Consider the following 14,835-nt stretch of genomic DNA (forward strand, 5'->3'; position numbering starts at 1 on the left):
CAGAGCATTATTCCAATTTAATATATAGGTATGTAGGTACCTATATATTCATTTGTGCATTTTTATGAGTTTTATGGCATACAGGGGATCTTCCCAACTCAGGGATCGAACCCAAGTCTCCCACATTGCAGGTGGATTCTTTACCATCTGAGCCACCAGGGAAGCCCTAACAAGAAAAAGTCTTTTCTACCCAAATCTCATTATATTCTAGTCTCCTGTACCCATACCATACTTTTATAATATACCTTTATAGTATGTTTTAATGTCTAATAACATATCATTAATTTCCTTTTTCAAAAACATTTTATTTCATGAACTCTGAAATTTTCAAGTACAGAAACTACTGAAATTTTGGGCTTCCCAGGTGGTGCTAGTGGTAAAGAACCCACCTGCCAATGCAGACTACTTAAGAGATGTGGATTTGAACTCTGGGTTGGGAAGATCCCTTGGAGGAGGGCATGGCAACTCACTGCAGTATTCTTGCCTGGAGAATCCCATGGACAGACAAGCCTGGTAGGCTACAGCCCAAAGGGTCGCACAGAGTCAGACACTACTAAAGTGTGTGTGTACACACACACATACAAACACACACACACACACACACTGAAATTTTAATTAGAAGTGCACATAAATGTGCAGATTAATCTGGAGATTCTATGGACATTTTTTGATGGCAAGTCTTCCCGCTACAGCCCAAAGGGTCGCACAGAGTCAGACACTACTAAAGTGTGTGTGTACACACACACATACAAACACACACACACACACACACACACACACACTGAAATTTTAATTAGAAGTGCACATAAATGTGCAGATTAATCTGGAGATTCTATGGACATTTTTTGATGGCAAGTCTTCCCGCCTTGGAATGTTACATTTCTGCATTTATACAAGGCTTCTTTGCAAATTTTTATTATGTTTCTCATAAATTTTAAAATTATTTCAAAAGGCAGAAATTATGAAACTAATATTGGAATCAAGAAAAATAAGATATTCTGCCAATGTGGACAGGTAATATAATGAGGACGTGAAAAGAGGAATTCATATTTAATGAGCAAATATTAGGCCTCATATACGATACTAGCAGACATTTATGTAAGTCATATTATTTTATCATCATAACAGCCTACTACTTTGTTTTAACTTGCTATAAGAGAGACGACTGTCATTGTCACTTTACTGAAGAAAACACAGGCTCAGAATAGTCAATAATCTGCCCAAGTTTTCAGTACCTATTTAAGATTGAAGGTAGGGAGCCTGTGTTCGTATCTGTAGTGCCAATTCAATTAAGAAAATCTAACAGCTGTCAATCTGGGGTATTTTCTACTTTACTGAACAGTATCTCACTTATTCCACTATCCCTATGTCACGAATGAGGAAATCCATGCTTGGTAGCAAGTATATTAACTTGCTGAAAGTTACACTGTAAGTAGGCAGAAAAGCCAGGGTTTGAAAACAGTTTCTTCTTATGCCACAGTCATATTCTCAACTCCTAAAATATAAGTCGATACACAGGAGAGTCAGGGTTCAAATCCAGAGTTTTCTAGCTTTCTTTCCATTACATCATGCTAAAATAGCCCAATTCTTATTTTGCTTTAGGGGATGGAGGAATCAAACTATAAAGAATCTAGCTAGCTGCTACCAATAGTGTAAATCTTGTAACTAGAATAAATTATGTCTAACTGAATAAATACAGTTCTGCATTAAGATCACCAAAACTCTCTGGAATCTATGAGAATTCACAGAGAATAAGATATCTGCTCAAAGGAAAGGAATAAGGTAAGTGTCATTCTGATTTGCAAAAGGGAAAAATCTGAGGGTTCCCATGTCACAAGAGAAACAGACTAGAACCAGGCTGCACCATGCGAGTCCATGGGGCAGAGGAAAGTCAGGGTGTGCAAAATGAATGGGCTGACGATAGAGCACAGACGTAAAAAGACCTGCCAGTTCAAGAACGGTTAAGGCATGGTGGTCAGAGGAAGAGGGAGCGAGGGTGGGACAGGGGATAACGGACAGAATCTCAGCACTAATGTCTCAAGATCCAAAAGGCTCACCATTGCCAGGAGGTCCCAGGTTGGGGCCAAAGGTCCAAGGAAGGAATCTCAGGAGAAGCAGGTAGACGGTTGAGTCCCTTCTCCAAGAAGGTGCTGGGCAAACTTAGGAAAGGAAAAGGAACGGGAGGCCAATTGTACAGGCCACCAACATGAATGAACAGGGTGATATGGAAGATGGAAGCTGACAGAACAACAGCTCATCTCTAACTTGATGCAATGGTTTGAGTCACATGACTACATTCAAGTACCACTCAGTGGTGACGTTTGATCAAGGATCGAATCTGGGCCCTCAGCAATGAGAGCTCAGGAGTCCTAACCACTGGACCACTGGATTTCGGCTTTCCTTTTTATGATAAAGTTCCAAGGTCCATAGAGGAGGGGAATTCTGTAAACATGAAGTCGTGGCTTTTACCATTGCATTGGACAAAATATCTCTCTGACTCTCTTTATAAACAAAAATTTGGAATCAGAGGAGGATGAAATTCTACAGTCGATTTCTAACTGGCTCAAGGATGGAATTCAAAGACTGCTGATTAATGAATCTGTGCTAAAATAAAGGGAAGTTGCTAAAGGCATGCCACAGGCTTCTATCCTCCATCCCGGCTAGTTTAACAATTTTAATTAGTGGCTTTAATGAAGCCAATAGCTAGCATATTTATAAAGTCACAAATGTGATACAGATGGAAGGCAGAGTAAACAAGGTTGATGACAGAATCAAGACCCAGAAAGACTTCAGAAGGCTGGGGAGATAAGATATTCCATAAGAATATATGTCAGATCCTACGTCAAGATAAAAAAGCTAACTGCAAAATGAACAAAAACAAGGGAAAATGAAAATGGGTTTATGACAAAATGCATGAAACTAAATTGGAAGTCAGTCCAATGCCAGTGGGGGCGGTAGGGGGAATGATAGGGAAAAGGGATAGTTAGGGAGTTTGGGATGGACATCTGCACACTGCTATATTTAAAATGGATAACCAACAAGGACCTACTGTATAACATATGGAACTCTCTACTCAATGCTATATGGCTGCCTGGATGGGAGGGGAGTTTGGGGAGAATGCATACATGTATATGTATGACTGAGTCCCTTCACTGTCTACCTGAACTATCACAACATTGTTAATTGGCTATATCCCAATATAAAAAAAATAAAAATAAAAAAAGTTAAGACCATAAGCTTATTAACCTAAATTAACAGTGTCACAGAACAGCAAGAAGAGCTAATGAGATGACTCCTTTAAGAACCCTAGCATCCAGACAAGGAATGCAGACCCCAATTCTAAGTTCCATTGGACTGACTGAGCTCAGAGCTCTGTGTTCAGATATAGATGTCACCCTTAAAGACAAATGGACACATGTCAAAGACTTCAAAAACTAACAAATGAGACAGATACTTAGGACTCAGTCTAGAGCAGAGAACGCACACTGACAGCTGGAAGGCTAGATCCGTGAGGCAGATGGCTTTAATTCACTCTGAATAGGATTTTAAAACTATCAGAAAATTTCACCAAAAAAACAAATTTGGCAGAAAAAAAACTTTCTCTTGGAAAAAAACCTTATTTAGCAAGAACTGATGAAAGAGGTACAGTCAAAGCTCCCTTCAGGAGCAGCTGGTCTGCCTCCTATTGTCTGAATCTAGCCCCCAGACTATTTTAAATGAGCCTACAAACATCTGAGTTGTAACTGCTGCTTTAGAGAAAAACTGCATAGAGGTAAATACAAAAGCTGTGTTCTAGGACCTGAAAGGTTATGCCTGGGCTAATGACACACTAAGGGACTCTACTGAAGAAATAAGGCCAAAGGCATATGAGGTACAGAGAGATTCAACATAAAAAACAACTTTCCAACAAAAAGGGAAGAACCTGCCTAAGTATGTGGCCCTTCCTCACTGAAAAAGAGCAAGCAGGTTACCCCTCATCAGGGTCTCAAAGGAAACTGATTCAATGGGTAAAGAACTAGAAGAGACAAACCAAAATGTCCCTTCCAAGTCTGGGTGTCTCTGATGTTTTAATTTTAGGAGCTTTATTATCATCAGTATTATCGACCATGGAGAGCACACAGACTGGGCCCTGAATGTTTTTCATGTAAGAAAAGCACCGACTTTCATAATAAGATTGCAGGATTTACTGTTTCCATGTCAACAGCGTCTACTGCTGAATAATTATTGGATCCTCTTGGGCACTTTAATTTACCATAAATGTAAGAGAATCGTATCATTTCATCCGTGTTGAGAGATGGGGGCTACTCCTGTCATTCCAAGTTATAGTGAAGGGAATCACACAGAGGCATCATGGTGTAAGAGACAGAAACCTGAACAGGACATGTGTGTGGGGAATCTGGTTAACTTTTTTAGACCTCAAATTTATTCATCTACAAAATGGGCATAAAACTTAGCCATATCTGCTTTAGATTATTGTATATATCAAATTAAATAACGCATATAAAGGTGCTGTGACAACTATACAGTGCTGTAGAAACGCAAGGACTTTCCAATACAAACACAGATCTGTTGTGTTTTGTTTTTTGTTCTGCCTGAAATGCATTTACCTCTTTGGGATAAGGATCTGGACCAATCTACCTATTGCCCAGTGAACCATCAATCTACTTAGCTATCCACCTCTTTAAATAAAAAACGCTGAGAAAGACTGAAGGCAGGAGAAGAAGGGGGCAACAGAGGACAAAATGGCTGGATGGCATCACCAACTTAATGGACATAAGTTTGAGCGGGCTCTGGGAGATGGTGAAGGACAGGGAAGCCTGGCATGCTACAGTCCGTGGGGTGACAGAGTCGGACATGACTGACCGACTGAACAACAACAAATATCAAATCTCACTTTTCCAAAACTTCTCAGCCTCATATGTCCAGAATTCTAAAGGTATTAATTTAAGAAAGGGGAATGAGGTCATCACTTGAGTCATTAACCTTTATCCAGTAAGACACAGAAGATCAATTTCCTGCCAAAGCAATGTTTTAAATTTGAAGTTCTGCATATTACTCACTGTTGCTGCTGCTGCTAAGTCACTTCAGTCGTGTCCAACTCTGTGCGACCCCATAGACGGCAGCCCACCAGGCTTCCCCATCCCTGGGATTCTCCAAGCAAGAACACTGGAGTGGGTTGCCATTTCCTTCTCCAATGCATGAAAGTGAAAAGTTAAAGTGAAGTCGCTCAGTCATGTCCGACTCTTCATGAGCCCATGGACTGCAGCCTACCAGGCTCCTCCATCCATGGGATTTTCCAGGCAAGAGTACTGGAGCAGGTTGCCATTGCTTTCTCCAATATTGACTCACTAGGAGATACTTATTTTTTTCTACATAAGGCATCTCATTAATCACTTAGAAAGAAGCTACAACAATCCATACACCAGTTGGCTCAAGTATCCATTTTTACAGATGACTGTCAACAAGAACACCATGAACATACTTCAGGTCTGGAGTAAACAGATATGATCCATAATTATAAAATGTAAAATGACATTCAAGAAAAATATGTAGGAAGTTCCAAACAGATGCTAAGTCACTTCAGTCGTGTCCGACTCTGTGCAACCCCATAGACGGTAGCCCACCAGGCTCCCCCGTCCCTGGGATTCTCCAGGCAAGAACACTGGAGTGGGTTGCCATTTCCTTCTCCAATGCAGGAAAGTGAAAAGTGAAAGTTAAGTCGCTCGTGTCTGACTCTTCGCGACCCTATGGACTGCAGCCCACCAGGCTCCTCCGTCCATAGGATCCTCCAGGCACGAGCACTGGAGTGGGGTGCCATTGCCTTCTCTGAAACAGATAGGTGAGAGTTAATCTCTTCAAGGGAATCTTAAGTGTTAACCTGTGCTACTTCCTAGCTATGAAAGCTTACTAGTACCCTGACTTTGATTACTTATTAAAGCTTACTTACGCTCTAGACCATGCCTACTCAGTTTTAACAGATGTATGAAATAGTTTAAAATCCTTATGCAAATAGAAGTTTTCGAATTATATAAAGAATCACAAACTAGAGTTATATAAGTGAAATTCCTTTATAATTACATTTTAAGAAAGAAAATTGCAGGGATTTAGGCATTAGCATTCCTTGTTGTTTAAAATGTAATTTCCAGTACAATAAATTAAAGAGGTACCTATTACTTTTAATGGGCAATAATAAATTTGTGCATATATATTTGTTTATGGGGTTATATAACTGCCACTGTAAGATTTTTTAACAAACATCTACAGCAAATGAGATAAAGTGTTATCAACTGAAAAACAAATACATACAATGACAAGAATATACTTACCTGTAATACAAATTTCTGATCTATGTATTTTTTGGCAATGCTGGGTTGGAATTCTTGGCTTTCCAAAAACCGTATGAAAAACTCATATACAAGCTGCAAGAAATGGATTATTGTTAATTTCAAACTATAATTCACTGAGAACAGTATTAAAAACCATAAAAAGCTCTAATACTAAAACTGACGAGGGGTTTAGTGTGTTTTAATATCAACTAGCAGTGCTAGCCTTTCTTGCAGCTCACAGTTGCTGTTATGATTTTTAGCTTTTTAAATTTATAATCTGAAACACAGCCTAAGAAAGCAAATAAAAACCTCCCCAAATCTCATCATTCAGCGTGAACCACTGTTAACATTTTAATGTATAAAACTACCGATTTTTTCTATACCTCTACAACATATCAATGTGCTATAAATATATGTATGTATGTATGTATACACACACACACACACACACACACACACACATATATAAAATATAGTTTTCAAACTACTTTTACCATCTAAACAATATACTGTGGTCAATTTGTGCCAACAATATCTACGCCACCATTCTCAGTAGCCAGAAGCATAGTCCACTATAGATAATTTATAATAAATAATTCCATTATTCATAATTACTTTAACCAATACCCTCTGCTGAGACATGTAAATAGTTCTTAAATTACCACTCTATTAAATTACATCACAATGTACCTTATATAACATACATTAGTGTGCACTTGTTCAAATATTTCACGAGAAAATATTTCTAAAGGGGAATTGTTAGATCAAAAGATATTCAAACATGTCAGGATTATCAACATTCATTACCAATTGCCTTTCAGAAATTTTATGGAAATTTACACTCCTCTAGCAACAACAACAACAATATATAAGAGCGTGTCAGGATGTTCTGATCTGCAAAGATTTAAGAATACCTCATCCACAGAGTCAACCTCAAATAACTTCTGATAAACAGTGGGGGATCACTGTTTACATACTTTGCAAAATAAACCTATGTTAAAGTATACATTAAATCCTGGTGTAGCACATATACCACGGTATATTAAAACCAGAACTTTCAAGGGACAGATACTGGGTTGAAAACCTAGCTCTACTCCTTACTGTGTAACTCTAGTCTGTTGTTTCAACTGTATAATGCGAATGTTCATCCCTAAGATTAACTGTGATAATATATACATAAAGCCCCTGCACAGTGGCTAACACATACCACCACTGGCATTATTGCTTAAAACGGGATCCTCTAACTTTTTAGTCTCACCCCTTTATAATGAAAAATTACTGAAGACTCTAAAATGCTTTTGTTTACATGAGATATAGAAGTAGAAATAAATACAAAAACTTTAATATCTTTTTATTTATTTTATAAATATAACTATAAAATTATATTTATTTTAATATATTTATTATTCAGAACAATAAAACACATCACATGTTAATATAACTAATATATTTTTGTGAAAAACTTTATTTTTCAAAAAAGTTACTATGAAAAGGAATATTGTTTTTTGTTTTTATAAATCTCTTTAATGGCATGTTAGAAGACAGATTCTCATCTGCCTCTATCTTCAAGCTGTTAGAATATGTTGCTTTGGTTAAAGCATATCAAGAAAATCGAGCTATACACAAACCTACTGTTGTGAAAAAGAAAGAGTACTTCCACAGTTTTTTTTTACATAATTATGGATACTCTTTGATACTACACCAGAACGACAGTCATTTCTTAAAGCTGCAGTTAAGAATCTGAAACCATATCAACGAATTTTTCACTGTTACACTAAATTCCAATCATCTATCTTGCACTTTGGATGATATCTACCCATGCATGGTTACTTAACATCATTCATTGGTCAACTGGAAAACACTGGTTCACTGAGTTACTGCAAATGTTGATATATTTTAGTACACAGTATCAATAAAAGTCCTTAATATCTCCATTAATATCTCCAAGGAATTAACATTCCTTAATATCTCCAATTTTTTTTTAAGTCTTTAAGCTTTGGGGAGCTATAAAGCTCATGGTGACAAACAAAGGACAGACACGAGTTTTCCAAAATTCTAATTCTTAATTTTGCTTGAATGCTCTAATTTTATCAGTGGGAAAACAACTGTTTTCTTTGTTTGTTTCACAGAAAACATTTACTAAATACCCAAGTGAGAACAACCACAGTTTGTCAGGTATTCTTCCAGGTAAAAATGATACTTTATGAATAGTTACTTTAACTTGCAGCTCAGACAATCACACAAATGCTTTATTTAGCACAAGACAAAGATTCAGCAGGCTTTATGCATACTTTCCATTTCACCATGAAGAATGTTATTTTTAATGAGTACTCAAAGGTTCAGATTTAATACAATTAGTAATTTTTGCTGCTCTTCAAGGACATTCTTAATTGAAATTGGATTTTTTAAAATTGTAGGTGCATGGCAGTAGAGAAGGCAACTACTGAGTCAGTTTGACATGTGATTTGTGCTAATAAATGCCAACACAGTAAAGAGAGAATAAAGCAGTATTGTTATAAAACTAATTTTGACTTTGCAGGCCACTGAAAATCTGATCTCAGGATCCCCCAGTGGTCTGCAGATACCACTAAACTAAATGTGTCACATAGGGATCTTGTGACTTTAGACTCTAATGTAACACTTATATCAGGTGTTCACGTTAGCATTTTAATTTTCTATAAAATTCTGTTTTGCTCTCTGAAACTCTAGATTCAGAACAACTTCTTCCCTGTGATCTGAACACCGCCACGTTGTACTTCTAGTCATACCAATGCCCGAATTCAAACATGCCCTAGAAGAATTGCTCTTTTCTTCAATATACTAATCTTTCAACTTACAGTTTTACCAATAGTTTTACATCAGCATTATTTAAATAACTCATGAAAGAGGATTTCATCTCTCTTTTGACTCCCACAAAACGGAGAGATTTCCATCTTCCAGGCCCGACTTGTGGGCTGGCAGGGCTTTCTGGTGGGATTGGCAAAGTGTCCTCTCCCTTCCTGAAAGCCGCTATGGTTTAAAAAAGTTTGGTGGAAATACTTCAGACACATTTATTAATAACCGTAAATGCTCTCTTTTTTACCAATTTTACCTCAGAATCAAAAATCCTCCTTGAGTTTCTAAAGGAAAAGACTAGGGACTGGGGAGAATAAATTACTTTTCAAGGTCACACAAGTGAATTCTCCAAGGAACTTAAGAAGACTTGAGCATTCCAGATTTTCAGTCTCAAGTGTAAAACATTACAAATAACCCCTTAATTGTAAATGGAAGTCCTACAAAATCATTTTCTACTAGAAATATAGACCAAATTTCAAAAAAATGCAAAGAATAACCGTGGTAACCATGGGATGCCAGTTTTAAAGATACCAATAACAGAAAACATCAAACAAAACACATAGGGTAGGTTTAACATTTTTTCTTATTTTTCAATAAATCCTCAAAGATTCATAATTTGTTATGAGTAATACTGTATAAGCCAAAAATAAAATCCAAGTGTGCTGGAGCAGACAATTAGTGAAAGCAATGAACACAGCCAGCCACCCAACAACCACAGTGTGATTTTATTGTTCTCTACTATTGTCAGAGATGTGGTAATAAACACTGTTTCCTGTGTTTTGCTTCCCTGGTGGCTCAGACGGTAAAGCATTTGCCTGCAATGTGTGAGACCTGGGTTCGATCCCTGGGTCGGGAAGATCCTCTGGAGAAGGAAATGGCAACCCACTCCAATACTCTTGCCTGGAAAATTCCATGGACGGAGGAGCCTGGTAGGCTACAGTCCATGGGATCGCCAACAGTTGGACACATCTGAGCAACTTCACTGTGTTTTCTTATAAAATGTGCTCCAGAAGCAGCAGCACACTACAAATGCTGGAGTTACGAAAAAGTGAAAAGGTTGAAGAACATGCAGTTTGGGTTAGGAAAAATCAATTGTCTGATCAATCATAAAGTAAGATGTTGAATAGTAGTGATGGATCACTGCAACAAGAGAGACCAATCAGGGACAGAAAGGGAGATTTCTGAAACATCCACCTAGGGTCTTTCAGTGTGACTGATTCGTGGAGTCAGAATGCACAAAGAAGACAGAACTCATGAGACAAGTCAGGAACCAGTACAGAGGCATCCAGAAAGCCAAAGAGAGTGAAGGCAAGACTGCCTACTGACTTGACCTTTGCTATGAATGAAGGTTGCTTTGTGAATTTTAAGAGGTTTCCTTTTTTTTTTTTTTAAATTGGGGTATAATTTATTTACCATGTTGTGTTAGTATGAGGTGTATAGCAAGATGATACAGATACACATATACACATATTCACTCTTTTTTAGAATCTTTTCTCATGTAGGTTTCTTTTGTGTGTTTGTGTGTGCTCAGTTGTGTCTAACTCTCTGCGGTCCTTTGGATTATAGCCCATCAGGCTCCTCTGTCCCTGGGATTTCCCAGGCAAGAATACTGGAGTGGGCTGCCATTTCCTTCTCCAGGGGATCTTCCTAATCCAGGGATTGAACCCAGTCTCCAGCATTAGCAGGCAGATTCTTTACAACTGAGCCTTCGGGGAACCTGATCCAGTCTAAGTCATGTTTTCCCCTGAGCTAAAGAAGGGCTGAGAGGACTACAGGCTGAAACACGTGTCAACAGAGATGAAACCAGACTGTTCTGGAACACAGTTTGTTACTTTAGCTCTCCAAGGACATAGATCTCAGCATCAGTCTTCACTGTTGCTTTGGTTTTAAGAGTTTCAGATGAACTAATGGTTAATGTTTCTGTACTAATGACACGGTGTAAGCTTGACATTTGTGGTGGTGGAATTCAGCTTAATAGCTTTAGAAATTAATTTAGTCCCATGTTTTATAGAGTCATTAAGCTTAGGAAGGATTAACTGAAATACTGAGTTAAACTTTATCATACTTTAGGGGAAGTTTATATCTATGGCGATCATAATTTAGAGTATTCAAAAGCTCTTGCAAATGGTAAGAATGGTCTACTGGTCTCTTCTTCAGAATGTAGACTAGACAAAAGTTGAAGCTCTGAAGGCATTTCCCTCCTCGTCTTTTCTACTACACGATACGGGACTTTTCTAAGAAAATTATCTTTTTGTTTGCTTTGTTTTTTAAATTTCTTCCAGACAATATTGCACCTCTGTGACCTGATGCCAAGTATGAAGAATAAGACATGACAAAACCCCCATCCATTCAAAAGAGTTATTGCTTTTTTTTTTTTTTTGGTCACCATCTGGGATCCACCATGAAAAGCACAAATAGTCTCCCAAATTTCTTAGACTGCAGAAAGTATGTCTGGCACCTTAAGGGAAAAAAAAAAAAAATCAAGCATCTAAATCAACTATAGGGTTTTAACTAATTTACTCCACTTGGCAATCATAGCAGGAATATATATGTATGACATGCCTAGGTGAGAGTTGAGAAAACACAGCCCTGAAAGCTCTCCATATAACTAGACAAAAGAGCATTACATATGTATCTGCAGCAACCTTGAGCTGCCAAAGCAGGACAGGGAAAGTTGCAAATGTATGTCAAAAATTCTGAAGCAGGGAAAAAAATAAACCCTTAGAATATCTCTAGGCCTTCTCTCCCTGCTACAGTTTTCTGCCCTTCAGAAAGTCAACTAGTAACCACAAGCACACTGCTACAAAGATGCAGTGGCTTCTGCCTCGGGTTAAAATGTACAAGGTCATATTCCTTCTCCATCATTCCCTCCCTCCTTACTGTTACCCAGCCTTGGAAAACAACCTAACTGAATGGAAAAACTGGCCTTAAGGTTCACTGTACTCACATTTCCTCATTCTATTCATTTGATAAAGTCCGGTCTTGAAAGAAGGCAGCCAGGAAAGGAGGATGGTGAAGGGCTGGTGTGGATAACTCAACACAGTACAAATGGGCTTAATGCTGGGAAAGAAGATGCAGGGATGGTCCTAATCTGTCCTGGCCCATGAGGGTAACTGGAAAACATGGCCTTCTCAGTGCAACAGAGCAAAACTGGCCTTCACACAAGCTTTTTCTCAGCTATTGCTCCTCCTTACGACGCCGTGAAACAGCTACTACAATTTGTTCTTGTCCTTCCAGGCTAAAGAAACACATTCGTGGTTATCATGAAGACAGGCATTCAAAGTCCCCAGGGCACCTAACTGCTGAAAATGAGGTATGTACTCTGTGACCTAATCACATCTAACTAATATTAATGTGAAATAGTTCTGTTCTTGTTTGAGGCTCCAGCGGGAAGATCACAGAAACGCTAATAAAAGCTGCTGGCCGAGTGTGCGAGCTGGGAGGGGCCGCCCTAAAGCATTATAACACTTATTATTTTATTCTTTTGGCATCCAATTATCAAGAGTAAGAAACATAAAAAGCATCCTCCAGCTTTCCAGCAATGTACTCTTAATCTGATTTCTTGGTGAATAAAGGCCGTCAAGGAATTCCCATGCTAATCAGCTCATGGATTAATGGATCTTTCTTTTAGAACAAATGTTAGCTCAAAGTACCTGTAAGTGTGGCCACGATGCCTCAAGGGTAGGTTCATCTTCTTCTGGATCAAATTCATTGCTGTCACTAGGAGGAAGAGTTCTGAATATATTGCAAGATACCTAAAAATAAACAAGTAGCAGAGTTAGCTGGAATGGAATCACCTCCTTGGCAGCCTTACACAAGGTCTTTGCGGCCAGCCAAAGGGAACCCAGATGACAAGAACACCACCAAACTGGAAGGAGACCCGGCTTTGAGGCCAGGACCAGCTCCAAGAAAAGCTGGGAAATAGAGCAGTACCTTCCACCCTCTTGAACAGTATTCCTTGTGCTTACGATGCCATCTCCACCCCAGGCCTCTGTGATTTTATGCCTTCCATCAAAGCTTGTGCTTCATTACTTACCACTCAAGCAAGCTTCTCATTAATCAATTTACACTAAAATACAAATAACTGCTAATGGGCTTCATGTATTTCCCTTCTCAGGCTTATTCACAATTTGCGGGTTTACAGTCATACTAATGGTAAATTTCAGGCATTTACAGAAAGCAAATCGGAAAAAATATTTCAGAACCTAGAGTCCTTACAATCATATCTAACCTGCTCTCAGTGGGTTTGTAAAATAGTAACAATGACCAGGGTAAGGTATCTGTGATACAAACTTCTATAAACCAGGTACTCCTTTACCATAGGAAATTTCCAAATTAAATCCTGGAGGCTCAAAGAATGGCCATGAGTTGACAACTGTTGAAACTGGGCCACGAAGAGACAGGAATTCATTATACTATTCTACTATTTCTGCACATAGTCCAAGATTTCTATGGTAAAATGCTTATTTTTTTAAATGCTGCTGCTACTATTTTGCAGTGACCTTCCCAGGGTTCCTTCCAATTTCTATTATGTTTCTTGTTCTACTACTTATCTATCCTCTCCTAATGACTCAAATGCAGCCTCAAATTTAAAAAATAAAACAGGGGTGGGGAGGGAATTCACTGGTGGTCCAACTGTTTGGACTCTGAGCTTTCACTACAGAGCGCAAGGGTACAACAGTTGTTTGGGGAACTAAGATCTTGGAGCCTTAAGGCCAACAAACAAACAAACACAAAAGAAACAAAGCAGGGATGGGTAGATATGGTACCAGAAGCCTTTGCTGAACTTTCTATATAATATAGAAAATACTAGGCTATAATATGTTGTTCTGAAAGAGGGGAAAAGAAAGGCTCATATAATCTGAATGTGTTTACTCATTCAACAAATAATTGTTAAGTGCTCATTATGAACACACACTGTTCTGGGCACAGGGACAATAGAAGTGAATGAAGTAGATAAAAATCTGTGCCCTCCAGGAGTTTATATTCTAGTTTAAAGTCACAATTATCCCTATTTTCTAGATATGGTCACTGAACTCAGAAGTGTAAGCTATGGAAAGACTTGATTTTACTCTAAGTGCAGTGGGAAGCCATTAGTGGATCTTAAACAGAAAAAGGATACAGTTCAATTTTTCCTTTTAAAACAATCCCTCTGGCAGCTATGTATAGAACAGACAGGAAGGGGACAAGTTAGAAGCCTATGAAAGAGTCAAGACATGATGATGGCTAGCAGAGAAGACAAACACACTGATTCAAGTATCTTCTAGAGGTAGTATTTGCTGCTGGCTTGGAAGTATGGGGTGAACAAAAGGAAAGACTCGAGAAAGAGTCATAGACGTAAGGTCATTTACCCAAGATGAAAATGACTGGGAAAGGGAAACGTTTCCTTTGTTTGCTGGCTTTAGTGGGGACATCCAGAGATCCATGTTAAAATATGTTAAAAGAGCAATATCCAGGAGCCAACCAGACACATGAACCTGTAAGCTCAGAGGTAGACAGGTCAGGACTGGAGATCTATACAGACTCATCAGCATGTAAAGATATTTGAAACCATGGCATTAAGGGATCTTCTTGAAAGGAATAAATAGAAAGAAGGGAAAGGACCCTCAGATATCCAACATTTAGAAACCAGACATGGATGTGGGGGAGACAAGAAAGACAAATGGAAAGGAGT

General features: G+C 38.4%; 1 protein-coding gene across 3 annotated transcripts in view; it reads right to left on the reverse strand.

Moving 5' to 3' along the window:
* Positions 1-14,835, reverse strand: part of PPP2R5E (protein phosphatase 2 regulatory subunit B'epsilon) — a 160,293-nt gene that overhangs the window by 32,326 nt on the left and 113,132 nt on the right. For all 3 annotated transcript variants that reach the window (XM_061429077.1, XM_061429076.1, XM_061429078.1), the window contains 2 exons: positions 12,815-12,916; positions 6,327-6,419 (listed from right to left, as the gene is read on the reverse strand). In XM_061429077.1, coding sequence (XP_061285061.1) covers positions 6,327-6,419; positions 12,815-12,916 — 195 coding nt within the window. The remainder of the gene's footprint in view (positions 1-6,326; positions 6,420-12,814; positions 12,917-14,835) is intronic.

This window comes from Bos javanicus, chromosome 10, assembly GCF_032452875.1.
Source record: "Bos javanicus breed banteng chromosome 10, ARS-OSU_banteng_1.0, whole genome shotgun sequence".
Lineage (NCBI taxonomy): Eukaryota > Metazoa > Chordata > Mammalia > Artiodactyla > Bovidae > Bos > Bos javanicus.